General features: G+C 40.2%; 3 protein-coding genes across 8 annotated transcripts in view; 2 read left to right on the forward strand and 1 right to left on the reverse strand.

Moving 5' to 3' along the window:
• Positions 1 to 929: 929 nt before the first annotated feature.
• H2AJ (H2A.J histone) lies at positions 930 to 3,664 on the reverse strand. Its single transcript, XM_069585647.1, has 2 exons — positions 3,363 to 3,664; positions 930 to 1,879 (listed from the first exon to the last, which is right to left on the reverse strand). The coding sequence occupies exon 2, from the start codon at positions 1,490 to 1,492 to the stop codon at positions 1,103 to 1,105; it is 390 nt and encodes a 129-aa protein (XP_069441748.1). The 5' UTR covers positions 1,493 to 1,879; positions 3,363 to 3,664; the 3' UTR covers positions 930 to 1,102.
• Positions 3,613 to 4,016, forward strand: H4C16 (H4 histone 16). Its single transcript, XM_069585648.1, has one exon. The coding sequence runs from the start codon at positions 3,652 to 3,654 to the stop codon at positions 3,961 to 3,963; it is 312 nt and encodes a 103-aa protein (XP_069441749.1). The 5' UTR covers positions 3,613 to 3,651; the 3' UTR covers positions 3,964 to 4,016.
• A 255-nt stretch (positions 4,017 to 4,271) lies between these two features.
• GUCY2C (guanylate cyclase 2C) overlaps positions 4,272 to 27,548 on the forward strand; it is a 101,118-nt gene continuing 77,841 nt past the window's right edge. For 4 of the 6 annotated variants that reach the window (XR_011256141.1, XM_069585636.1, XM_069585637.1 and 1 more), the window contains exons 1-2: positions 4,272 to 4,679; positions 27,004 to 27,110. The gene's annotated coding sequence lies outside the window, so the exon portion shown is untranslated. Of the gene's footprint in view, positions 4,680 to 13,833; positions 13,989 to 27,003; positions 27,111 to 27,548 lie in introns of all 6 variants that reach the window. The other 2 variants (XM_069585638.1, XM_069585640.1) reach the window with 2 other exon arrangements.

Consider the following 27,548-nt stretch of genomic DNA (forward strand, 5'->3'; position numbering starts at 1 on the left):
AAATGTTTCTCTCCATACCATCTGTCCTTGCCTTTTCTCACATTTCACATATTTATGAAAGCCTTGCTGTGCCATTAAGCAACACAAACACAATAGGTGTTGTTGGAATGAGGTCATTACCTCAGGCCCAGTGGTAGAACATAAGGGACCTTAGGAGGGGGATTTGTTGTTATAAAGCAAAATCAAATCAATTACCTTTCCAAAGGGATATGATATTGTGGAGATAAGACCATTATGAAGCTAGAAACTTGAGAAAGTCATTTAAAAAGCTCCTCAAGTACAGGTAACTCATGACTAAAGGCGCTGCACTATTACACAACATGAGTGTCAGCGCAACAAATTTCCAACTTCATGACTCAGGCTTCTGCACTACACATATTACTGGATGGTTCCTTCATTTTAAAGAAATGTGAACATAAGCGTGCACACAAAAACATCTGACACCCCAAACAAAACACAACAGCTGTCAGGCCAAGAAAAATCTGTTAAATTGACACCGTGTCGTCAAAGCTACTCTTCCAAGATCCAAAGTTATTCTCCCTTCTGAAAAGTGTGGCCGGACAGACAACCTCCTGTCCAAGACCACATCTTCATCACTCTCTTTCCTAGAACTGGTTCCGGAACTGCCCTAACAGGGAGCACAGGCCCTGGGAGGCGGATGTAAAAACAACTGGCCCAGCCTCATCTGCACCTACTCGGCGTTGCCTCTGCCTCCGGATGAGCAGGGAAAGCCCCCGACTCTGCCCACCTCCACGCCAGTGGGTCCCTTCTGGTCTCCCTTGATCCGCCCGTAGCGCCTCGAGGGTGGCTGCGGAACAAAGCTGCCCAGAAAGTGGCTCAAGCCGACCCACCAGTACCTCTTCCAAAGGTCTCCCGGTCGCCCCTGGGTCTCCCGGCAGGCCCCCGCGACTACACAGCTCTCTCGACCAGACGATTTTCACCGACTTTATTGGGCCCCCGACCCAGTTGGTCTCGCCGCCCACCTCCCCACTAGATGGCTCCGGCTCTCCATAACATCAAGCATATTCAAAAACACTGCGGGCGGGGCGACTCTGGAGAGAGCCCTTGCTGGGAAGCCGGCTCCCCTGTGGCGGCATCAGGGTCACTTGCTCTTCGTCTTCTGACTCTCCGTCTTCTTTGGCAGCAGCACGGCCTGGATGTTGGGCAGGACGCCGCCCTGAGCGATGGTCACTTTCCCCAGAAGCTTGTTTAGCTCTTCGTCGTTGCGGATGGCGAGCTGCAGGTGGCGAGGGATTATCCTGGTCTTCTTGTTGTCCCGCGCGGCGTTGCCAGCCAACTCCAGGATCTCCGCCGTCAGGTATTCCAACACCGCCGCCAGGTACACCGGCGCCCCGGCGCCCACTCGCTCCGCGTAATTACCCTTGCGCAGCAGTCTGTGCACTCGGCCCACTGGGAACTGCAGGCCCGCGCGAGACGACCTGGACTTGGCCTTTGCCCGCACTTTGCCGCCCTGCTTTCCGCGACCAGACATGTTTGTCTGTCGCCTAAAACTCCAGCGAGAGGAAAAAACCCAGCGATCCGGTTCCTAGTACAAGAATGCAACGTACCACACCGGAACTGCCTCTACCAACACTTTGCTGACACTAGGCAGCGCCTTCCCATTGGGCTCAGCAGCTTCCTTGGCTCCGGTGACCAATGACAGGCAGGCTCCCAATTAGGACGCTGGCAGAAGGACCACCTTCTCCACCTTTCTCCAATCAAAAGAGCAAACTTCTCAGTCCTCATTTACATAACCGCTGATATAAATACCTAGGTCCGCTTGCTCCGCGGTTGGGGTTCCATTGAATTTATTGAGTTCGGCTGAATTTAGCGGATTCTGAGGTTTCAACCTCCTCCGTCGCTCTCAGGAAAAGAATGTCTTAAAAATTAAGGAACCGTGGTAAGAAACAGAAAAATCAGGAAGGAGAGTTACTCCTTAGTTAACTTAGTCAACAAATACTAAGCACTCAAGCAAGAAATGCCTCTAGCAGTTCGGGCTGAGTATGCCCGAAATTTTTGACACATTACCTTTATTATTATTGACACTTAAAAAAAACCCCTTGTAAGCAAAAGAGATCTCTAACTTGAAAATGTTCTAAGCTTGATTTTTTAGTAAATACTAAAAACAAAGCAAAACAAACAACAACAACAAAAACCCTATGTTGCCATTACAAGAATCCTGACTCTGCCAAACTTTTCCTTCTTTTGAATCAAGCATTAAAATCATGCGGTTCAATTTGACTATTTAGGACTCCCCACCCCACCCCCACCCCCACCTCCCAGCCATCCTGTGTTCTGAGGGTTCTTTTATTTCTGCTTTAACAACACCACTATATTTTTTGTGCTATAGAGATGGGTGAGGATAGGTACATAATAAGCAAATATTTGCCATAAAGCTTTCCTACTGGAAAGGCTTATTCGTCAGGACTAGGTACAGGGAGCACAATTTACCAAAATATTCATTCCTCATGGTGTTAAGTCCTGGGAAAGAGTTATGAATCATACTTAAATACTGCTGCCTTTTTTCACAGTATGAACCTTTTGGGAAAACAGTCCTGTCTCCTAGAGTGGTGACACTGCTCAAAGTTCCGTTTTTCTCAAGGGATTTCTTAAGAAATGAGAACCTCCTGATTTAAAGCCATGATCATGGCATCCACTATTTCACAAGAACGTCGATTTTTAATGAAATAAGAGCGTTACATTATTTTAGCTAATCACAGAAATTGTCATTTGACTGAGAAGCAAAACCCCGTGCTTGGGCTGGGGGTGGGGAACGGAGGAAGCAGTAAAAGCTGCAAATTGTGCAGAAGCAGCTGCAAGAGAAAAGTCGGCGGTGGGGGTGGGGAGGAAAGGGTAAGGTTAGACTTCTTCGGAAAAGATTTTAATTTTTTCTGCAGGGGGCCACAAAAGAGAAAACGATTGAAAGATTTCCTCTACCCCAACTGATGACTTTAAAAGACCCACAGGTGTAAAGCAACTGCTTTAGGTAGTGGCTCAGACGGTGAAGCGTCTGCCCACAATGCGGGTGACCTGGGTTCAATCCCTGGGTTGGGAAGATCCCCTGGAGAAGGAAATGGCAACCCACTCCAGTATTCTTGCCTGGAAAATCCCATGGATGGAAGAGCCTGGTAGGCTACAGTCCATGGGGTAGCAAAGAGTCGGACACAACTGAGCGAATTCACTCATTCAAAGCATTCCCAGTTCCTACTGAGTTTCAAATTAGCCTAAGAATAGTATTATAAAAGTGTGCGTTTCGTTTGAAAACTATAAAATTAGAACTCCCGCGCGCTAGAGAGAGGCGGGGGCATACGAGGTGGAGGAAAGAGACAAGGGAAACCCAGCGCTCACTGGATCTGGCCTACCGTTTTTTTAAGTATGGAGAAACGGCAATATAATTCCTATCGAGTCTTTCCCCAATTTCATGGCAAAAATAACAAAAACTTTTCCCAACTAAACAACCGAAAAATTTTGCAGAGAAGGGATTAAAAAAAAAAAAACAAAACGAAACAAAAACCTCTTGGAGACTTAGCTCCGCCCACTACGTTGAGGTTTTCAACTAGGTCCGCTATAAGGATATATTAGCCCAGGTTCTTCGTCCTCCTAACTGTTGCGAGCTTGTTTTATGCGATTGTCGTTGGTTTCGTGTTGAAAATGTCTGGCAGGGGCAAAGGGGGGAAAGGGCTGGGTAAAGGAGGTGCTAAGCGTCACCGGAAGGTCTTACGGGACAACATCCAGGGCATTACGAAGCCCGCAATTCGCCGTCTTGCCCGCCGTGGTGGTGTCAAGCGCATCTCAGGGCTCATCTACGAGGAGACCCGTGGAGTGCTCAAAGTGTTCTTGGAAAATGTGATCCGCGATGCAGTGACGTACACGGAACACGCCAAGCGCAAGACGGTCACGGCCATGGATGTGGTGTATGCTCTGAAACGCCAGGGCCGCACCCTCTACGGCTTCGGTGGCTGAGCTGTGCTTGCGGCTAATCATATTCCAAAAGGCTCTTTTTAGGGCCACCAAAACCTCAAGAAAAGGGCTGATAATGCTTATGTTCCCTAGTGACTGTGCTAATAGGTGCTTCAGAAGCTTTACGATTGCAGTTGTTCAGACGGATGTTTCGGGGTTAGGCTTGAGGCTGGGGAAGGTGTGAGCAGCAAATCTCGAAGTGGGGAGCCCGGGGCCCGCGCTAGGGTCGTAGCCTCGGAAATGCATCGCAGGGCAGTAAGTGATCTTCCCTTTTGTTTCAGACGCTGAAGTGCTGAGTTTGGACTCCGTTTGGGAAACAGGTATCGTCAACTTAGAAATAGGTGTTTTGGGAGCGAATGCCTCGGGATCTGAGTTTATGTAGAGTAACTTGTATGCAAATAAGGCAAGTGCGGCTCTCTGCCTGCGATTGGACGGGAGGTATCAGAGGGAGTGGTTCTCGCCGATGGGGCGGGCCCCACCTCTGAGACCTATTGTAGTAGTCCAATAGGAAAGCGCGAGGTGCAGGCCTAGAATTGCGCGCAGGGGTCCTGCCAAACATTAATATTTTATATATTGACGGACTGTTTGAGTGAGAGGTAATCCAACTCCGAGGCGGAATGCAGGGCGGCCGCGTGTGGGCGAAGTGCAAGGCCGGGTCTAAACCGTCGGCCCCTGCTCTACTCGTGGGTCAGCTGCACAAAGGTGGTCGCGCCGAGCAGGTGAGCATCCCAACCCTCGACTGCCCAGCGGCGGTGCTCAAGCCCCGGGGCGTGAGAATCCAGGAGTTAGCCGGCAGCGCTGCTGGGGCGCAGGCAGTACTGTTGCCCGGGATAGAGAGGGTCTTGTGACCCGGTCTCACCTAGGAGATAACCCTGGCTTTCTAAGTGACGGTCCTGTTCAGAACCGCCCGGCCCGGGGCTGCGGGAAGGAGTGGGGCGGCGGGTTGTAGTCTAAATAGTTCGGTGAAAATGATGTAGCGAGATAGCTGTATAGTCGTGGAGTCCTATCCATTTGTCCTGCCCAGGAGACCGAGTAAGGAGCGCCGGTTTGCGGGCGCTTCCTGGGGTCAAAGGCGGGACTGAAGACCGGGCTCCACCTGCGTTGCTGCCGGCAAGGACGAGGCTGGAACTGAAGTCCTTTAAGGGCTTTGTTCGACTTCTGGCTGTGTCCTTCCTCACCAACTTGTCTGTGTGTTGGAAATTGGGAAGGGGCTTAGAACCCTAAAATGCAGTGTGATCCTATGCACCTTGACTAATCTCCCCTAGCTCTGGCTTGTCTGGACATCGTGAAATCACTTAGTTTCCTGGATTGATTGTCTGGATTGGCTGTGGGGTAGTTTCCCAGCCTTGACAGTGATATATGTACATTTCATTTTAAGCCATATATATCCGAGATGTACTCTAGCCAGGAAAACATTTCCCTTGTTCCCGTAGCAGAGGCTGGCATCATACCGTTTAATGAATATCAGCCACTTTGGAACACATTGTATTCCATTTTTGCATTCGATTCTCCAGCAAATCTCTGAATTATTTATTATTAATTACCATCTTACGAGATAACGGATACAGGGGGAAAGTACTGGAATCAGGATTTGAACCCAGCCGGGTTTTTAACCCTTATGTGCCACTGCCGCTTCCATGGAGCCTCCAGCCGCCATTTGCTGACATTTCACTTCTTAGTACTTTCTTCTCCATACTCAAACGTATCTGTGGTGCTGGTTATGTATTAAATTTCTAGGAAGTGAGACAGTTCCAGAACCTCGACTTTCTTTACTTCAAGTGAAGAAAACCCCCAAGTTACTTAAAAAGAAGCATGCGGGTATGGCACACTTGAGTATGTTTATATTTGTTGAGGGAGTGAATGAGTGAATTTGAGTAGATAGTTAATGTACCTATTAAACCCCCAATTTAGTGTGAATCAGATTATTGAGGATGAAGGTGGTACTGCAGTGAAGCATGAAAATAAGTATTCATATGATAATTTAAAATATCTATTTCTTAAGTATTTAAGTTACTTGGGATTATTTTTTGTTTATAATTTGATGGTAGCCTCAATATTTTTTGAACCTGTCTAGTAGAACTTTTGAACTGCGGTGTTGGAGAAGACCCTTGAGAGTCCGTTGGACTGCAAGGAGATCCAACCAGTCCATTCTAAAGGAGATCAGTCCTGGGTGTTCTTTGGAAGGAATGATGCTGAAGCTGAAACTCCAATACTTTGGCCACCTCATTTGAAGAGTTGACTCATTGGAAAAGACCCTGATGCTGGGAGGAATTGGGGGCAGGAGGAGAAGGGGATGACAGAGGATAAGATGGCTGGATGGCATCACTGACTCGACGGATGTGAGTTTGAGTGAACTTGGGGAGATGGTGATGGACAGGGAGGCCTGGCGTACTGTGATTCATGGGGTCACAAAGAGTTGGACATGACTGAGTGACTGAACTGAACTGAGTAGAACTTAATTTTCTCTTGTAGCACAGCATATTGTTGTTCATGTTTTATGTACTTTATAAAATAATACCAAATTATTTGAACATGAGAAGTCTGTTTCTGTTTGAGTCCCATGGTAGTATCCAGTCCTGAAGAAATGATTTTCCAAATCAAAAGGGTGTCAGATAATTTGAGAACACAAGTTATCTGAAATTACAACTGAGATTTTCAGGAGTTAACTTCAGAAAATGTAGAATGCATTACTACACATTTGTTAAATACAGAATTTAAAGCGCTTCCAAAATGCTTTTCTTGCAATGTGGAATGAAGTCCTGTTGAAATTAGATCCTGTAGCAAACTAGATCTCTTCTAGTTTGAACATTTACCTCTTTTATCCCAAGATCTGATAACTTTTGAAGATTCAGAGATGAATAAGCCATCAGTTGAGTTCAGTTGCTCAGTTATGTCTGACTCTTTGCAACCCCATGGACTGCAGCATGCCAGGCCTCCCTGTCCATCACCAACTCCTGGAATTTACTGAAATTCATGTCAGGCGGTGATGCCATCCAACCATCTCTTCCTCTGTTGTCCCCTTCTCCTCCCTCCTTCAGTCTTTCCCAGCATCAAGGTCTTTTCAAATGAGTCAGTTCTTCGCATCAGGTGGCCAAAGTATTGGAGTTTCAGTTTCAACATCAGACCTTCGGATGAATATTCAAGACTGTTTTCCTTTAGGATGTACTGGTTGGATCTCTTTGCAGTCCAAGGGACTCTCAAGAGTCTTCTCCAACACCACACTTCAAAAGCATCAATTCTTCGGCACTCAACTTTCTTTATAGTCCAACTCTCACATCCATACATGACTACTGAAAAAACCATAGCCTTGATGAGACGGACCCTTGTTGGCAAAGTAGTGTCTCTGCTTTTTAATATACTGTCTAGTTTGGTCATAACTTTCCTTCCTAGGAGTAAGCCTCTTTTAATTTCATGGCTACAGTCACAATCTGCAGTGATTTTGGAGCCCCCAAAAATAAAGTCAGCCACTGTTTCCAATGTTTCCCCGTCTATTTCCCATGAAGTGATGGGACCGGATACCATGATATTAGTTTTTTGAATGTTGAGCTTTAAGCCAACTTTTTCACTCTCCTCTTTCACTTTCATCAAGAGGGTCTTTAGTTCTTCACTTTCTGCTATAAGGGTGGTGTCATCTGCATATCTGAGGTTATTGATATTTCTCCCCACAATCTTGATTCCAGCTTGTGCTTCCTCCAGCTCAGCATTTCCCATGTTGTACTCTTCATATAAGTTAAACAAACAGGGTGACAATATACAGCCTTGTCGTACTCCTTTCCCTATTTGGAACCAGTCTGTTGTTCCAGGTCCAGTTCTAACTCTTGCTTCCTGACCTGCATACAGATTTCTCAAGAGACATATCAGGTGGTCTGGTATTCCCATCTCTTGAAGAAGTTTCGGTATGTTGTGATCCATACAATCAAAGGCTTTGGCATAGTCAACAAAGCAGAAATAGATGTTTTTCTGGAACTCTCTTGCTTTTTCCATGATCCAGCGGATGTTGGCAATTTGATCTCTGGTTCCTCTGTCTTTTCTAAAACCAGCTTGAACATTTGGAAGTTCATGGTTCAAGTATTGCTGAAGCCTGGCTTGGAGAATTTTGAGCATTACTTTGCTAGCGTGTGAGATGAGTGCAATTGTGCAGTAGTTTGAGCATTCTTTGGCGTTGCCTTTCTTTGGGATTGGAATGAAAACTGACCTTTTCCAGTCCTGTGGCCACTGCTGAGTTTTCCAAATTTGCTGGCATATTGAGTGCAGCACTTTCACAGCATCATCTTTCAGGATTTGAAATAGCTTAACTGGAACTCTATCACCTCCACTAGCTTTGTTCGTAGTGATGCTTCGTAAGGCCCACTTGATTTCACATTCCAGGATGTCTGGCTCTAGGTGAGTGATCATACCATCATGATTATCTGGGTTGGGAAGATCTTTTTTGTATAGTTCTTCTGTGTATTCTTGCCACCTCTTCTTAACATCTGCTGCTTTTAGGTTGATACCTTTCTTTCCTTAATTGTGCCCATCTTTGCATGAATTGTTTCCTTGGTATCTCAATTTCTTGAGATCTTTTGTCTTTCCCAGTCTATTATTTTCCTCTATTTCTTTGCACTGATCACTGAGGAAAGCTTTCTGATTTCTCCTTGTTATTCTTTGGAACTCTGCATTCAAATGGGTATATCTTTCCCTTTCTCCTTTGCCTTTAGCTTCTCTTCTTTTCTCAGCTATTTGTAAAGTGAAAGAGTGAAAGTGAAGTCGCTCAGTCGTGTCCGACTCTTTGCAACCCCATGGACTATAGCCCACCAGGCTCCTCTGTCCATGGGATTCTCCAGGCACGAATACTGGAGTGGGTTGCCATTTCCTTCTCCAGGGGATCTTCCCGACCCAGAGATTGGACCCAGGTCTTCTGCATTGCAAGCAGACGCTTTAACCTCTGAGCCACCAGGGAAGCCCCAGCTATTTGTAAGGGCTCCTCAGATAATCATTTTGTCTTTTTGCATTTGTTTTCCTTGGGGATTATCTTGATCACTGCCTCCTGTATAATGTCATGAACCTGTGTCCATAGATTTTCAGGCACTTTATCAGATCTAATCCCTTGAATCTAATTGTCACTTCCACTGTATAATTGTAAGGGATTTGATTTAGCTCATATATGAATGATCTAGTGGTTTTCCCTACTTTCTTCAATTTAAGTCTGAATTTGGCAATAAGGAGTTCGTGATCTGAGCCACAGTCAGCTCCTGGTCTTGTTTTTGCTGACTGTATAGAGTTTCTCCATCTTTGGCTACAAAGAATATAATCAATCTGATTTTGGTGTTGACCATCTGGTGATGTCCATGTGTAGTCTTCTCTTGTGTTGTTGAAAGAGGGTGTTTGCTATGACCAGTGCGTTCTCTAAGCATAACTCTATTAGTCTTTGACCTGCTTCATTTTGTATTCCAAGGCCAAATTTCCCTGTTACTCCAGGTATCTCTTGATTTCCTACTTTTGGATTCCAGTCTCCTATAATGAAGAGGACATCTTTTTTTGGTGTTAGTTCTAGAAGGTCTTGTAGGTCTTCATAGAGGTGTTCAATTTTAGCTTCTTCAGCATTACTGGTCGTGACATAGACTTGGATTACTGTGATATTGAATGGTTTGCCTTGGAAATGAACAGAGGTCATTCTGTCGTTTTTGAGCTTGCATCCAAGTACTGCATTTCAGACTCTTTTGTTGACTATGATGGCTACTTCACTTCTTCTAAGGGATTCCTGCCCACAGTAGTAGATATAATGGTCATCTGAGTTAAATTCACCCATTCCAGTCCATTTTAGTTCACTGATTCCTAAAATGTCAACGTTCACTCTTGCCATCTCCTGTTTGACCTCCCAATTTGCCTTGATTTGTGGACCTAACATTCCAGGTTCCTATGCAGTACTGCTCTTTACAGCATCAGACTTTATTTCCATCACCTGTCATATCTACAGCTGGGTGTTATTTTTGCTTTGGCTCCATCTCTTCAGTCTTTCTGGAGTTATTTCTCCACTCTTTCACAGTAGCATATTGGGCACCTACCAACCTGGGGAGTTCATCTTTCAGTGTGATATCTTTTTGCCTTTTCATACTGTTCATGGGGTTCTCAAGGCAAGAATACTTTCCTCCCACTGAGACCAAAAGTCTATTATGTCTCCTTTGCTGCCCTGTACATAAGGTTGTCAGTACCATCTTTCTAGATTCCATATATATGCATTAATATATGATATTTGTCTTTCTCTTTCTGACTTATCTGTATAATAAGCTCTAGGGCCATCGACCTCATTAGAACTGACTCAAATGTGTTTGTTTTTGTTGCTGAGTAATATTCCATTGTGTATAGGTACCACAACTTCCTTATCCATTCATCTGTCAATGGCCATCTAGGTTTCTTCCATGTCCTAGCTGTTGTAACTAGCTCTGAAGTGGACCTTAAGTTACATGTGTCTTCCCAAGATAATGGAGGAATAGGCAGGGAGACCACTTCATTTTAAAGTCAACACATTCATGTTAGAATCAACACATTGACTTTGTGTTATCTTTTTTCTGATATTTTTTAGAAATCTGTTTATTGTTATCTTCAAAAATAATTTATCTTTTTAAAAACTTTAAATGACTTTTACTTATATTATGTTTTATCTTATAATTTCCTTAATATCATTTTTTACCACTTCTCCAAAACCTGTTATCCCCAGTGCATTTTAGATTTTTTCTTTTTAAAATAAAGGTGTAAGTTATGACTTTGGATTTATTTCTGTTACAGCTTTGGACAAATATCAAACTTCTGAAATGTTATAGTGCATTTTATTATTTGTCATAATAATAAAGTTTTACTTTTATTTCATCTCATCCTAACCTAATTATTAAAGAGGTTAAAATTTTACCCATAGTTGTAATGTTTTCTTGTTTTAGTTATCAATATTAATTTCTAGTTATTAATTTGGGCTAGGAATTTGTGAGCTCTATAATTTCTTCTTTTGGGAAATTATTGAAATTTCATATATGACCAGTTTTGAAAATGTCTTCTGGATCTTGGATAAGGAGGAATAACATGTGGTTTAAAATATGACAACTCAATTTATATCTATTTATTCAGTATTGCTAATTACTGTATTTTCAAAATAGACTCTATCGCTGTTTTTATCTACTCAATACATACTGCTCCTGATAGTATCTTGTTGTTACCTATGTTTCTGTTTCTGTCAGTTTATCCTCATATTTTGAATAGTATTTATTTTACAGAATTCTTTTTTCTGATTTGGTATTTAAACTTCATGACTGCCCTACCTTCTTTATAGGTTGTTACCTTTTATCACTCTGAATAACTCTTTTGATTTAATTTTATTTTTTTGGCCTTTGGGTATCCATTAACTTGAATTCCATTTATTTATTATTATTTTGCCTCATCTGATGTGCTGTTTTGTCACCTTCAATTCTTAATACCCCAGCGACCTAGTTTCTTTTTCTAGGTTCTTGAGCTTTAAAGTTAGGTTGTTGACTTGAGATATTGCTTTTCTTTTAATCTAAGCATATTGCCATGATCTTCATTCAAGCTTTTCCTTCTTGTTTCTGATCATTCACTTGTCTCTTTATTTTTGTTAAAAATTATACCAGCCTGTTCTGTGTGTTAGTTGCTCAGTTGTGCCCGACTCTTTGCAACCCCATGAACTGTAGCCCACCAGGATCCTCTCTCCATGGGATTCTCCAGGCAAAAATGCTGAAGTGGGCTACGGTGTTCTCCACCAGGGGATCTTCCCCACCCAAGGATTGTCTCCTGCATTGCAGTCAGATTCTTTACCAGTGAACCACTGAGGAAGCCCTTTCTCAAATTTGAGTGAAGGGAAAACTGTCTTACAGACTTCTTGTATTAGTTTAAGACATTTTGATTTTTATGTTACTTAAACGTCAAAGTACAGCAGGGGCTTACTCTTTATGCTTACAGTTCATATTAAAAATACTGTGAAAGCAGACTGTATAAATTACTTGAAGTGAAGTGAAGTTGCTCTGTCGTGTCCGACTCTTTGCGACCCCATGGACTGTAGCCTACCAGGCTTCTCCGTCCATGGGATTTTCCAGGCAAGAATACTGGAGTGGGTTACCATTTCCTTCTCCAGGGGATCTTCCTGACCCAGGGATTAAACCTGGGTCTCCCGCATTGGAGGCAGGCACTTTAACCTCTGAGCCACCAGAAAACTATAAATCAGTGTTATTAAAAAACCTAATATAATTGATAATGATGTTTTGCTTAAGCTATGTCTTAAAAAGCAAAAGTATATTTTGCTTATTGTTAACTATTTGGCTTTCCTTGAAACATTTTTTGAGTCATTATCATTGTTATCTTCCTTTTTTAAATTATGAACTTGTTTTTAACACAGATCCATTAGTTTGGCAAGCCAGTTAATTTACTAGTACACTTCAAAATGATCTAAAATACCGTCTTCGTTTATTGTGTTTATGTATCAGTCACTCAGTCATGTCTGACTCTTTGTGACCCCATGAACTGCAGTCCACCAGGTTCCTCCATCCATGGGATTTTCCAGACAAGAATACTGGAGTGGGTTTCCATTCCCTTCTCCAGGGCATCTTCCCAATCCAGGGATAGACAGGTTTCCTGCATTGCAGGCAGATTTTTTACCATCTGAGCCACTAGAGAAACCTATATATACGTGTCATTTATGTGTATATGACACTACTATGGCTAGGTAACTTGAGTATTTTTTTGTTTTATGCAAAGGTAGCATCCATCTGACACATCTGCTTGCCATGTAAATATGCTATCAGGGCTTTAGATATGATATTGTTCCTTCTGGGAAGAAAAGTTTCTTGGCATAATTAGATGAAAAGAAATTAAAGGTAGAAAAGGGAAATAAGGACAATAGGAAAATACATATAAATATAAAAAGGTCTGAAAGAATTAAACTGCCAGTCATTATTTTGGGAGAGCAGTGTTAGGAAAGGAGTAAAACATGCACAAAAGTCATTTTTTTTAATCCATAAATGCTGTGTTTTTATAATAATTTTAATTTAAAATTATGGAAAGTTTAAAAAATTAATTAACTCATTTTTGTCTTACTTGCATGAAAGGTCTCGCTTCTTTTCCTAGCAAGATCCAAACCTCTCATCTGGTAATTGACTTTTTTTGTCTCTTCCATTTCTTATTCCTAGAGATCCAAAATTGTTTTAGGATTTAAAAAAAAATACTCAGTGAAGTAACTTCCTTTTTAACATAATAGTTTTGTTCCTTTCACTAAATTAAATAATATTTGATTTTGTGGTAGAGATCAGAAAAAATACATGTGAGGAAGATGACAGAAATAAAGATTACACAAAACATCCTCTTTTTCTCCTTTGCTTATGCTATAGCTATAAATAGGACACAGTCAAAAGCGGTGAAAATAACCATTAAAATTGTCATTCATTCCAGACCATATCCTGACAACAGAATTAATTTAAAACTTGGAACCTAAATGTGAATCATTACAGATTGACTCTTTTGCATGAAGCCATTTGTAGAGAATCAGCAGACAATTGGTGGTTTGAATCCTTAATAGTAAAATGGTACATTTTAGCTATTTAGTATTTAGCTATTTAGTAGATATGAGATGTAGTTTTTATATAAACGCTTCAAGGAATGAGAAAATTTTCTCTACTACTGCCCATAAAAAATCAGCTTCCCATTCTGCACTTTGCTTTTGCCCAGCTCACTTTGACCATTGTTTAATTTGGTGTTTCAGGTCAGGTACTGTTCAGGAGAAAAACATCCACATGATCACATGATCCAATATCCATGATCTGATATGTCCTGACTGAGATACCAATGGATCTTTAGTGAAGGACTTTGATAAAGACTTTTGTATTCAACCCCCCAAAGGTAATGACCCCTTGTGAATCATGGATCTGGGTTACCCATGGACTGTGGGTGTTGTTATGTCACCAACCGACCAAGAAGACTGTTGTCACGCAGATAGATGGAGCTGTGGTTCTGACTGGGTACTTATCTGCTCAGGGTGGCAAGACAAATATCAGGTGAGGACTGAAACTTTTAGCTTTAAAAACAACTGCTAAATAACTCATTAAGCTTTTATATTTTTTTATATTAAGCCTTTATATTAAGCTAATATATTTCTTTTCTATTTCTTTGCCCCAGTGTGATCATTGCTATCTCCATTTTAGTTGTATAATTAACTGTAGACAATTTCTTTATATTTATATCATCTAGACATGTAGATGGACATGAGTTTTGAGTAAACTCTGGGAGTTGGTAATGGACAGGGAGGCCTGGTGTGCTGCAGTCCATGGGGTCACAAAGAGTCGGACACAACTGAGTGACTGAACTGAACTGAGACATGTAGAAATACTTCTTTTATTCTCAGATGAACTTTTAATATATTTATCAAGTTGGTCTTTTAATTTGCTAAAATGGAACCTACTCTTTGCAGTGAAACAATCAAGTTAACATGGGCATTTAAAAAAATGTACTGGTAGTTTGATTTAAATAATTAATCAATTCAGTCAAAATCATCTTGCAGTTGATACCCTGCTATTAAATAATGTACCTTTTTCTGAAATTATGAAATAAATATATAATACCAGCTGTAGGTGTAAGCTATATATTGACAATTCCATTTAGTTTTATCAACCATAGAATTTACCTTTTCATGTATCTTGGACTCTGTAACAGTCTAGTCTAATAGGAATGTGTTGTTGTTGTATAGTCGCTAAGTTGTGTCCAACTCTTTTGCGACCCCATGGACTGTAGCCTGCTAGGCTCCACTGTCCATGGGATTTCCCAGGCAAGAATACTGGAATGGGTTGCCATTCCTTCTCCAGGGGATCGTCCTGACTCAGAGGATCGAGCAGATTCTTTACCTCTGAGTTACCAGGAAAGCCTTTATAAGAATGTAGCTAATTAAAATTATTTTCATAAGGTAGATGGTTTCATGAGAAATGAAGAGCAAACCTAGATTCTTATGCTAGTAACAAGGCAGGCTGTTTTTGCTTTGTCTTTGCAGAGTAGAAAGTAAATGTTAGCAATCTGGCAATAAAACTTTTACACTGTTGGAGTGAAAGATACGCAGGAACCATAGAGGCAATGATAGAAGCAATAATATTCAAACTTACAAAACAAGGAGTCAGACTTAAAGTTTCCTATGTGAAATGAGGCTGACATATCTGTAGGGACATGATAAGATTTTTTTTTCTATTTGATTTGATATCATACACATATTACTTTTTAAACTTATTTTAAAGATTCATTTTGAGAAACAGCAGTTGATAATTTGAGTGAGATTAATATTGTAATTACCCTGAAGCATTAACATCTCCCTTTTATTGTTGTCTGTAAACTGTTTACAAGGAATTGTAATTTCTTCTTGGTCATTTAATTATGTCTACCAGTGCATATTAATATTCAGTATCCTTGTGGCTCAGCTGGTAAAGAATCTGCCTGCAATGCGGGAGACCTGGGTTCAGTCCCTGGGTTGGAAAGATCCCCTGAGGAAGGGAGCAGCTATCCACTCCAGTATTCTGACCTGGAGAATTCCATGGACTGTGTACTCCATGGGGTCACAAAGAGCTGGACATGACTGAGCAACTTTCCCATTTTATCTCCAGTGGGAGAGACACAACCCAGTACAGAAACTTCAGTCTGTTTAAATCTTTTCAGAAAGCCCTTGTCTCTGGTTAAGCCATATTTATTCAGACCCACACTAATTCCTGGTGTATGGTATGTTTGGGATTTTTAGTAAAATTTGTTGTCATCACCAACCAAAGAGTTTGTTGCCAGGAAAAATCAATGGAGCTATGGTTGTAGTTGGAGGTTAATTTCAAAATCATACCACACTAAATCCCAAATATAAATCATGTACAGATTACCCACCGGAGCAATATTTGTAGCCAAGGATTGGGAAAAATTCATGTTCAATAAAATAAGACTGCCTAAATAAACAATAGAAACAGCTGCATGATGAAATATAGTGCAGCTATTTGAAAAATAAGAATGAAGATCTCTGTACAGATGTGAGCATAGTTCTAGGGACTTGTGCCTTTAAATGATGTCAGTAGGCAAGAAAGAAGGTAAGAAAATATATATTCCTCTATACTTTTAAAAAGCTGGAATGATTTAAAGTGAAATTAATAAAAACTGTTACCTACGTAAGGTTGGGAGAACAGGATACAGGAGACAGTGATTAGAATGAAATTACATACATCATTTTTACATTTGATTGTTTCTTACTGACTTGTAGATGTCTTACGGTAATATGTGCATATTAACCCTTTGGTGGTGTTCATACTACAAGTTTCTCTTAGTTGTATTTTCACTCTTTATAGTGCACTTGATGAATAGAAGTTCATAATTCTAATGTAGTAGAAAAAAAACCTAGCTATTCCTTTGTGATTTTCACTTTTTCTTGTTGTTTTAAAACATCTCACCCTCCCTGAATATTCAGCAGATTATTCTAATGTTATACAAACTCTTCCAAAGAATAGAAAAAAGAAACAATGCTCCCCAACATATATTATGAGATTGGCATAACCTTGACCCCAAAACCTGACATAGGCAGTACTTTCTCATGGTATAAATGTACATGACAGATAAATATCACTCAAGACATAGATGTAAAAGTCCAAATAAAATAATAGCAAACCAAATCTAGCAATGTATACATAAGAAAATAAGTATATATCATGACCAAGTGGAGTTTATTTCAGGATGCAACTATTCCAGCAATAGTTCAGTATGACAAATAAACTGATATCATTTCCTCATGAAAAAATAAAAGTAGAAAAAACATTTGATCATATCAATAGGTAGAGAAAACAATACAACTAAAACATTGTTTATGTTTAGAAACTTGGAACCTACAAATAGAAGCAAATGTCATTAACATGATAAAATAATCTGAAAAAATAGAAACTGAATTCCTACAGTGAATTTCATGGTGAAATGTTAAATATCATTATCTTTAAAATAGGAAATACAGCAAGATATATACTGTTAGGTGAAAGCAGTACGTTAGAAAGGAGGGAAAATAAGGATATAAAAACAATCTTACCAACCCACCTAGGCAAATTAAGATGCGTAGTCTCCTGATTTCTATTTGGAGCAATATAATAAAAAGAAAAAAAAATCATTTAGTAAATGATGTGCTTTTATATACCAAAAAACTTTCATTTACCAATTATTAGTATGCAATAAAAGAGCTTAGCAAGATTTCCAGATACAAGATCAATACAAAAAGTTTTAAATTTCTATACCTAAACAGTAGATTTTAAAAGTACAACTTACAGTTGACTTACAATAACAACAAAAGTATATAATACATAGTAGTTATGAATAATTCTAATAAATAATACACAGTATACTTATATAGAAAATAGTAAAACCTCATTTAGATGCATCAATAAAGACATGAGTAAAGGGACAGAACATGTTCCTGAATAAGAAAACTCAAAATACCAAAGATGTCAAATATCCCAGATTGATCATGCTCATAAATGTTAACCTTTACATACACTATACTCTAAAAATAGATTAGAAAAAATTACTTTTTTTAAGTAGAAGGATATTTTACATGCCTTTCTAGCTTCTTTGTCTATGCCTTAAAGTATTTTACATTCCATCTAAGTGTAGTAATGGGAAATGGAAAATAGAACAATGCAAGTTCTATACTGGTGTGGAGAGAGTATTAAAGTTGATTATAAACAATGAAAAAAATGTCATGAGATAGTAGTCCTTGGAAGATTAATACTGAAAACTGTAATAAACTGCCTTATTAGGCTTTGTGCTTTTCAAATTGCTGCAGTATCTGCTTTTTCTTTTAATTCCTCACGGTCTTTTAAAATATTTATTGAATTTTGACTGCACTCTTCTAGGAGCTGGAAGTACAAAAATGAGTAAGACAACTCAATTCCTTGGATTACCACACTTAAATTCTAATAGGGGAGGCATATTAATTAACAACCAACATAGTATCAAATGATGATAACTTTCATAAAGAAAGTAATGTGTGAAGTAACATAATAGAGAGTGACTAGGGGAGAGAGGTGTTCTTTAAACTGGTTAAGCACAACAGGTGTCTCTAGGAGGTGCCATTGAGTTGAAATCTGATAACAATAAAGATAGCAGTGGCAGAGAGTTCCCAGCCAAGGGAGCAGTTCATGCAAACATCCTTAAGTGAGTGCAGTTTAGCAAGGCAGAGAAGAATAGGTGAGGAGACCTACAACGTGATAAGATAACCACCATGTAAAGTAGTGGTTCTCAAAGCATGGTCTGTAGACTCCCGGGTGAAGGTCCTCAAGACACTTTAAAGGGTCAGCAGAGTTAAACTATTTTCAGAATACCAACATGATATTTGCCTTTACAAATAGATGAGAAAAGAGAAGCAAAAGTCGAGGGAGAAAGAGAAAAATATACCTGACTGAATACAAAGTTCCAGAGAATAGCAAGGAGAGATAAGACAGCCTTCTTACTTGAACAACACAAAGAATAGAGGAATGGGAAAGACTACAAATCTTTTCAAGAAAATTGGAGATATTAAGGGAACATTACATGCAAAGATGGACATGATAAAGGACAAAATGGTAAGGACCTAACAGAAGCAGGGGCATCCCTTGTGGCTCAGATGGTAAAGAAAGTGGAAAAGTGAAAGTCACTCAGTCGTGTCCGACTCTGCAGTCCCGTGGACTATACAGTCCATGGAATTCTCCAGGCCGGAATACTGGAGTGGGTAGCCTTTCCTTTCTCCAGGGAATCTTCCCAACCCAGGGATTGAACCTAGGTCAACCTCAATGCAGGCAGATTCTTTACCAGCTGAGCCACAAGGGAAGCTCCAGAAGGTAAAGAATCTGCCTGCAATGCAGGAGACATTGGTTTGATCCCTGGGTCGGGAAGATCCCTTGGAAAAGGGAGTGGCTACCCACGCCAATATTTTTGCCTGGAATATTCCATGGATAGATGAGCGTGGTAGGCTACAGTCCATGAGATTGCAAAGAGTCAGACATGCCTGAGTGACTATGTGTGTATAACAGAAGCAGAAGAGATTAAGAAAGAAGTGGCAAGAAAACACAGAAGAACTGTACAAAAAAAGGTCTTAATGACCTGGAAAACCACGATAATGTGGTTGGTCACTCGCCTAAAGCCAGACATTTTGGAGTGTGAAGTCAAGTGGGCCTTAGGAACCAGCACTACAAAGCTAATGGAGGTGATGGAGTTCCAGCTGACCTTTTTCAAATCCTAAAAGATGATGCTGTGAAAGTGCTGCACTCAATATGTCAGTAAATTTGGAAAACTCAGCAGTGGTCACAGGACTGTTTTCATTCCATTCCCAAAGAAGGGCAATGCTGAACAATGTTGAGGATTTTTGCATCTGTATTCATCAGTGATATTGTCATGTAGTTTTCTTTTTTTGTGCTGTCTTTGTCTGGTTTTGGTATCTGGGTGATGGTGGCCTCATAGAATCAGTTTGGAAGTGTTCCTTCCGGTTCAATTTTTTGAAAGAGTTTTAGAAGGACAGACATTCAGTTCAGTTCAGTTCATTCGCTCAGTCATGTCCGACTCTTTGCAACCCCATGGACTGCAGCATGCCAGTCCTCCCTGTCCATCGCCAGCTCACAGAGTTTACCCAAACTCATATCCATTGAGTCAGTGATGCCATCCAGCCATCTCATCCTCTGTTGTCCCCTTCTCCTCCTGCCTTCAATCTTTCCCAGCATCAGGGTCTTTTCAAATGAGTCAGCTCTTCGCATCAGGTGGCCAAAGTATCGGAGTTCCAGCTTCAACATCAGTCCTTCCAATGAACACTCAGGACTGATCTCCTTTAGGATGGACTTGTTGGATCTCCTTGCAGTCCAAGGGACTCTCAAAAGTCTTCTCCAACACAACAGTTTAAAAGCATCAATTCTTTGGTGCTCAGCTTTCTTCACAGTCCAACTCTCACATCCATTCATGACTACTGGAAAAACCATAGCTTTGACTAGATCAACCTTTGTTGGCAAAGTAATGTCTCTGCTTTTGAATATGCTGTCTAGGTTGGTCATAACTTTCTTTCTGAGGAGTAAGCATCTTTTGATTTCATGGCTGCAGTCACCATCTGCAGTGATTTTGGAGCCCCCAAAATAAAGTCTTCCATTGTTTCCCCATCTATTTGCCTTGAAATGATGGGAGTGGATGCCATGATCTTAGTTTTCTGAATGTTGAGCTTTAAGCCAACTTTCTCATCTCCTCTTTCACTTTCATCAAGAGGCTCTGTAAGTTTTCTTCACTTTCTGCCATAAGGGTGGTGTCTTCTGCGTATCTGAGGTTATTGTTGGTTCTCCCAGTAATCTTGATTCCAGCTTGTGCTTCATCCAGCCCAGTGGTTCTCATGATGTACTCTGCATATAAGTTAACTAAGCAGGGTGACATTATACAGCCTTGGTGTACTCCTTTTCCTATTTGGAAACAGTCTGTTCCATGTCCAGTTCTAACTGTTGCTTCCTGACCTGCATACAGGTTTCTCAAGAGGCAGGTCTGGTGGTCTGCTACTCCCATCTCTTTCAGAATTTTCCAGTTTATTGTGATCTACACAGTCAAAGGCTTTGGCATAGTCAGTAAGGCAGAAATAGATGTTTTTCTGGAATTCTCTTGCTTTTTCGATGATCCAGCAGATGTTGGCAATTTGATCTCTGGTTTCTCTGTCTTTTCTAAAACCAGCTTGAACATCTGGAATTTCACGGTTCACATTTTGCTGGAGGATAGACATTAGCTCTTCTCTAAATATTTGATAGAATTCTCCTGTGAAGCCCTCAGGTCCTGGGTTTTTGTTTTTTGGGAGTTTTTTGATTTCAGCTTCAATTTCAATGCTTGTAATGGGGTTGTTCATAATTTCTATTTTTTCCTGATTCCATCTTGGAAGATTGAACTTTTCTACGAATCTGTCCAGTTCTCCAGGTTATCTATTTTATTGTCGTGTAGTTCATAATAGTATCTTATAATCCTTTGTATTTCTGCACTGTCTGTTGTAACCTCTTCTTTTTTATTTCTAATTTTGTTGATTTGATTCTTCTCTCTTTTTTTCTTGATGGGTCTGGCTAAAGGCTTGTCGATTTTGTTTATATTCTCAAAGAACCAGCTTTTAGTTTTATTAATCTTTACTATTGTTTCTTTCATTTCTTTTTCATTTATCTCTGCTCTGATGTTTATGGTTTCTTCCTTCTACTAATTTTGGGAGTTTTTTGTTCTCATTTTCCAGCTGTTTCAGGTGTAAAGTTAGGTTGTCTATTCAATGTTTTTCTTGTTTCTTGAGGTAGGATCGTATTGGTATAAACTTACCTCTCAGAACTGCTTTTGCTGCATTGCATAGGTTTTGAGTTGTCGTGTTTTCATTGTCATTTGTTTCTAGAAATTTTTTGATTTCCCTTTTGATTTCTTCAGTAACCTGTTGGTTATTTAGAAATGTATTGTTTAATCTCCATGTGTTTGTGTTTTTTGCAGTTTTTTTCTTGTAGTTGATATCTAGTCTTATAGCATTGTGGTCAGAGAAGATGCTTGATACAATTTCAATTTTGTTAAATTTAGTAAGATTTGATTTGTGACCCAAGATGTGGTCTATCCTGGAGAATATTCCATGTTTACCTGAGAAAAAGGTGTATTCTTCTGCATTTGGATGGAATGTCCTGAAGATATCAATGAGATCTGTCTCATCTAGTGTATCATTTAAGACTTGTGTTTCCTTATTAACTTTCTGTTTTGATGATCTTTCCATTGGTGTGAGTGGGTTGTTAAAGTCCCCTACTATTATTGTGTTGCTATCCATTTCTCCTTTTATGTCTGTTAGCATTTGTCTTATGAAATGAGGTGCTCCTATGTTGGGTGCATAGATATTTACAATTGTTATGTCTTCCTCTTGGACTCATCCCTTGCTCATTATGTAGTGTCCTTCCTTATCTCTTGTAATATTCTTTATTTTAAGGTCTATTTTGTCTGATATGGGGATTGCTACTCCAGCTTTCTTTTGCTTCCCATATGCATGGAATATACTTTTCCATCCTCTCACTTTCAGTCTCTATGTGTCTTTAGGTCTGAAGTGGATTTCTTGTAGACAGCATGTATGGTACTTTATTTATTTATTTTTAATCCATTCAGTCAGTGTGTGTCTTTTGGGTGGAACATTTAATCCATGTACATTTAAAGTAATTATTGATACACATGTTCTAATTGCTATTTTCTTAATTGTTTGGAGTTGATTTTGTAGATCTTTTTTCTTCTCTTGTATTTCTTGACTATATAAGTCCCTTTACCATCTATTGTAAAGCTGGTTTGGTGGTACTGAATTCTCCTAACTTTTGCTTGTCTGAAATGCTTTTATTTCTCCATCAGTTTTGAATGAGATCCTTATCAGGTACAGTAATCTTGGTTATAGATTTTTCCCTTTCAGTGCTTTAAATATATCCTTCCACTCCCCTCTGACCTGCAGAGTTTCTGCTGAAAGATCAGCTGTTAAGCATATGGGGTTTCGCTTGTATGTTACTTGTTGCTTTTCCCTTACTACTTTTAATATTCTTTCTTTGTGTTTAGTCTTTGTTAGTTTGAATAGTATGTGTCTTGGCGTGTTTCTTCTTGGGTTTATCCTGTATGGGATGCTTTGCACCTCTTAGACTTGATTGACTATTTCCTTTTCCATGTTGGGGAAATTTTCAACTATAATCTCTTCAAAAATTTTCTCATACCCTTTATTTTTCTCTTCCTCTTCTGGGACCCCTATAATTCGAATGTTGGTGCATTTGATATTGTCCCAGAGGTCTCTGAGACTATCCTCAGCTCTTTTCATTCTTTTTACTTTTTTCTGATCATCAGAAGTTATCTCTATCTTCCATTGTATCTTCCAGCTCACCAATTCATTCCTCTGTTTCAGATATTCTGCTATTGATTCCTTCTAGAGTATTTTTAATTTCAGTAACTGTGTTGTTTTTATGTTTATTCTTTAATTCTTATAAGTCTTTAATTTATTCTTGCATTTTCTCCATTTTGTTTTCAGTGTTTTTAATCGTCTTTACTATCATTATTCTGATTTTTTTTCATGTAGTTTAACTATTTCCTGTTCATTGATTTTGATTTTTGTGTTTCTAGTTTGTTCCTTCATTTGTACAGTATTTCTCTGCCTTAAAAAAATTTTTTTTAACTTATTGTGTTTGAGGTCACCTTTCCCCAGGCTTCAAGGCTGAAATCTACCTTCCTTTCTTCCTTTCTGCCCTCCTAAGTTTAGTCCAGTGGTTTGTATAAGTTTCCTATAGGGTGAGATTTGTGCTGAGTTTTTTGTTTGTTTGTTTTCCCTCTGATGGGAAAGGCTGAGTGAGGTGGTGATCCTGTCTGCTGATGATTAGGTTTGCATTTTTGTTTTGTTTATTTTTTAGATGAGGCACCCTGCACAGGGTGCTACTGGTGGTTGGGTGATGCCTGGTCTTGTATTCATATGGTTCCCTTTTTGTGAGTTCTCACTATTTGATACTTCCTGAGGTTAGTTCTCTGGTAGTCTAGGGTCTTGGAGTCAGTGCTCCCACTCCAGAGGCTCAGGGCTTGATCTCTGGAACAAGCAAACCTTGACACTGGTAAGAGGAATTCAGCTGGAACTGTGCATGAACTGTCAAAGCCAAACATAGGTGGCAATATGTAGAGTCCTTTGGCCCATTTGGAAGGGACCTCTCAGGACCAAGAGGAGAGTCATGCCAACTTTTCTGCAGCATCTCCTGGCAATCTTGATTCCAGCTTGTGAGTCATCCAGTCCAGCATTTCTCATGATGTACTCTGCATGTGAGCTAAGTAATAAGCAGGGTGAAAATATACAACCTTGTCCAACTCCTTTCCCAGTTTTGAACCAGTCTGTTGTTCCTTGCTTCTTGCATGTTCTGATTAGGGATTGTTTTCTCTTCATCTGAGGATACCTTTTCTAGAAGTCCTCCACTTGAAAGAGGGAATTTGAAATTTATCTCAATTTTTGTCTACTTTGTCCTACTTTCTTCAACTTAAAACCAAGCTGTGAAAATGTTTTGTTATTCCTAACCATCTGTCTTAACCATCCATCTTTCAGGAGGAAACACATAGCCTGTTTTTTTGTTTGTTTGTTTGTTTGTTTGTTTTTTAAGCCTCTAGTTCCTCTATAGTCATGCAGAGATTCTCCATCAGTAGCACTGTATACCCTGAGTAGCAACCATAAACTGCAGGAGGAAATGGCAACCCACTCCAGTATTCTTGCCTGGAGAACCCCATGGACAGAGGAGCCTGGCAGGAGTCTGTGGGGTCGCAAAGGTTGGACACGACTGAGTGACTAAGCATACATAGCAACCATACACAAGAAATCTGATACCAGGACTTTCTTGATCCAACTTCCTCCATTTTTTCATGATAAAGTTGTAACACAGCAGGACCCTATGGAGCCATCCAGGGACGGACCCCTTCCTCTGCTCTAGCTCCTCTGTGAAGTACCTAGCTAACAGTATCTGATGCACATTTCCTGAGTTGTTTTACAGAAGCTAAAATCCCCACCAAATGGAAGAAATGAACTATTTGATGACCATGAGCTGTTGGACATAGGGGAGCCTGAGCCTTGATGGTGTTAACCCCTGTGATACTGCACTGTCACCTCATCACCAACCAATTAGAGGACTGCAGGAGCTGGTCACATACCCTGGGATTCCCCTGCCTCACTTGGTCTTTAAGAATGCTTCCCTGAAACCCATTGGGAATCTGGGTTTTTAGAGCCTTAGCTGTCCCAAACTTTTTGTCTGGTGCCTGTAATAAAAACTGCACTTTCCTTCATCACAACCCAGTCAGTGGCCTTATGTGGGGGTGGGTGGACCCGAGTTTGGTTCAGTAGCAAAATCCAAACCTTTGGCATCATTATCATTCCTGCTGATTTCACGTTTGTGTCTCAGACTGCTCATGGAGCTTGCTCTTGAAACTTACGCCAGAAATTCTTACTCCTCCCTACAGTCACATCCTCATATAACTATATTTTCTTGCCTGACAAATTTACAGTTTTGTACTCTGTCTTGTTGGCTCTTGGCCTCCATTTCTCTGACAAACACCTTAATTTAAATACTCTCCTTCTATTTCACAGGGATGTTTTGCATGCCAGCTGTAAATGGGTTTGGTTTCTTTCTCACAGTCTGTTTTTACATCCTTACTTGTTAGGGACAGTCTATCACTGTCTAGATCTCAAAAGTCTGTAAAGATGTTTGAGACCTAAAAGAAAGAAGTCTTGGCTCCAAATACAAAAAAAAAAAAAAAAAAACCACGCACACAAAATAAAAAACTGGTATATTATTCCAACTTGTCGTTTAGTTGCTAATTTGTCTGACCTTTTGTGACCCCATGGACTATAGTACATGCCAGGCTCCTCTGTCCTCCACTGTCTCCCAGAGTTTGCTCAAATCCAATAGCAAAACTGTAAGACTCCTTTCAATTTTTTACAGACTTTTTTTTTTAAACAGAATGTATTAAATGTAGCCATGTATGAGACATTTGATATGATATGTCTTTAGGCAACCAGTTTCTTCAGTCTTGAAGGATTAATAAGTTTTCTCCCTTTGACTTTCTTATCCGTTTACATCTAATCCTAATTCACCAGGCACTTGCTCCTTCTTCAAATAATTTTGCTAAGTTTTAAACATTCGACAGATTTGCTTTTCCTAATCTGATACATAACATGAAGAGGAATATCTGCCAGTCTGCATTTTAGAATTTCTGTTCTTTCTCTCAAATATATCCTGCTAATGCAGTGTAAATATATTTCAAATAATAAAAAAGTTTATCTAAATAAACGTAGTTTAAACTTTTGTTCCTATGGTAGATTCCAAGTATTTGTTTTGGGGATAATGTTTTAATCACATCTAGTTACACAGTTGGAGAAGGCAATGGCAACCCACTCCAGTACTCTTGCCTAGAAAATCCCATGGACGGAAGAGCCTGGTGGGCTGCAGTCCATGGGGTCGCGAAGAGTCGGACATGACTGAGCGACTTCCCTTTCGCTTTTCATTTTCATGCATTGGAGAAGGAAATGGCAACCCACTCCAGTGTTCTTGCCTGGAGAATCCCAGGGATGGGGGAGCGTGGTGGGCTGCCTGTCTATGGGGTCACACAGAGTCAGACACGACTGAAGCAACTTAGCAGCAGCAGCAGCAGCAGCAGCAATTACACAGTTATTTCTTGAATGCAGCTGATATTTCTTTCCACTACCACTCTTTTCTAATAAAGTGAAGTTGTCATATACTTAGCTTTTTCAATTCAATTAATTTCAGTTAAAATTAGAGAAGATATACCTACTATACACAAAATAGCACAAAGGAAGAAGCAGTTGATCCTGCTGTTTAGAGAATGGCATCCAGGAATACCAACCACTAACTAGGTTACCCTCTGAGTCACAGGGAGGCTCAAGAATACTGGAGTGGGTAGCCTATCCCTTCTCCAGGGAACCTTCCCAACCCAGGAACTGAACTGGGGTCTCTTGCACTGCAGGCAGATTCCTGACCAGCTGAGCCACCAGGGAAGCCAACGAGGGGCCAGGAACTTCATAACACCATTTTCTGCTTTAATTAAACCAAACTTCCCCATACAAGACTCTGCAAAGTTCATAATAACAGTAGTTACTAGAAACTTAACAGAATAGTTAGTAGAAACTTAATTTTCATTTGTTGGAGCTCTTGTGAGTATTTCTGGAACTTGCCAGGCAAGTCCTGACTATTGTCCAGTAAGTCTGTTTGTCCTATGGACATGAGGGTCTGCCGCGGATTCTGCCCTCTGGTGGCTACAGTCTGCTCATGCACTGAAGTCCCCCAGTGGGTGCAGCAACAGCTCCCATAGCCCCAGGCATTCGTTGAGGACTCTCAAAGCTCCAGAACAGGCTGCCAACTTTTGATCAAGTTAAGAACAACATTCCTCTGCTTTGTGTGAGGGAGCCTGTTAGAGAGCCCCTGGGCAGTTATATCTGTGACTCAGTATTCTACTGAGCTGTGTATCAGGTGGTTTTAGTTTTTTATTCCAGGTCTTTTTCTCTTCTGAACTAAGGTCTGCATGTATGGACTGGATTGGAGATGGGCTTGAATAATCTGGCAACTGTTGTTTGGCTGTTTCCCTGAGAATGAATCACCTATGGTGTGACTGTTGAACTCCAGGTGAGTGAATATTGTCTGGACAAATCCCATCCATCACCTGGCACACCTATCCACGTCCAGACACCACCAAGGGTCACAGCTCAGCCTTCTTGGCTAGAATAGAAATTAAATTTACCTTATAATAAAACTGAAGATCAGCAAATGTAGGCAATCTGCCCAAGTTCATATGCTTAACAAAGGTCTGAGACATGATTCAAATCCAGCTTCAAGTTTTGTGGGTTTGGTTTTTTTGTTTAAGAATATGTAGTCAAGATAAAGAGTCCCTCATGATCAACACATAGGCACAGTTGGTATTTTCCAGAAGAAATAAGTGCATACTGGGTTTTTGAAAATTACTGTGATTGAAGAAATATTTTCAACAGTATTTCCTGTAGGCTTCCACAGCTTTAAAAAAGCATTTGGACAACGAGTTGACCACTGGTTATTTGGTTATTGCCA

Source organism: Ovis canadensis, chromosome 3 (genome assembly GCF_042477335.2).
Source record: "Ovis canadensis isolate MfBH-ARS-UI-01 breed Bighorn chromosome 3, ARS-UI_OviCan_v2, whole genome shotgun sequence".
In the NCBI taxonomy this organism is placed as follows: domain Eukaryota; kingdom Metazoa; phylum Chordata; class Mammalia; order Artiodactyla; family Bovidae; genus Ovis; species Ovis canadensis.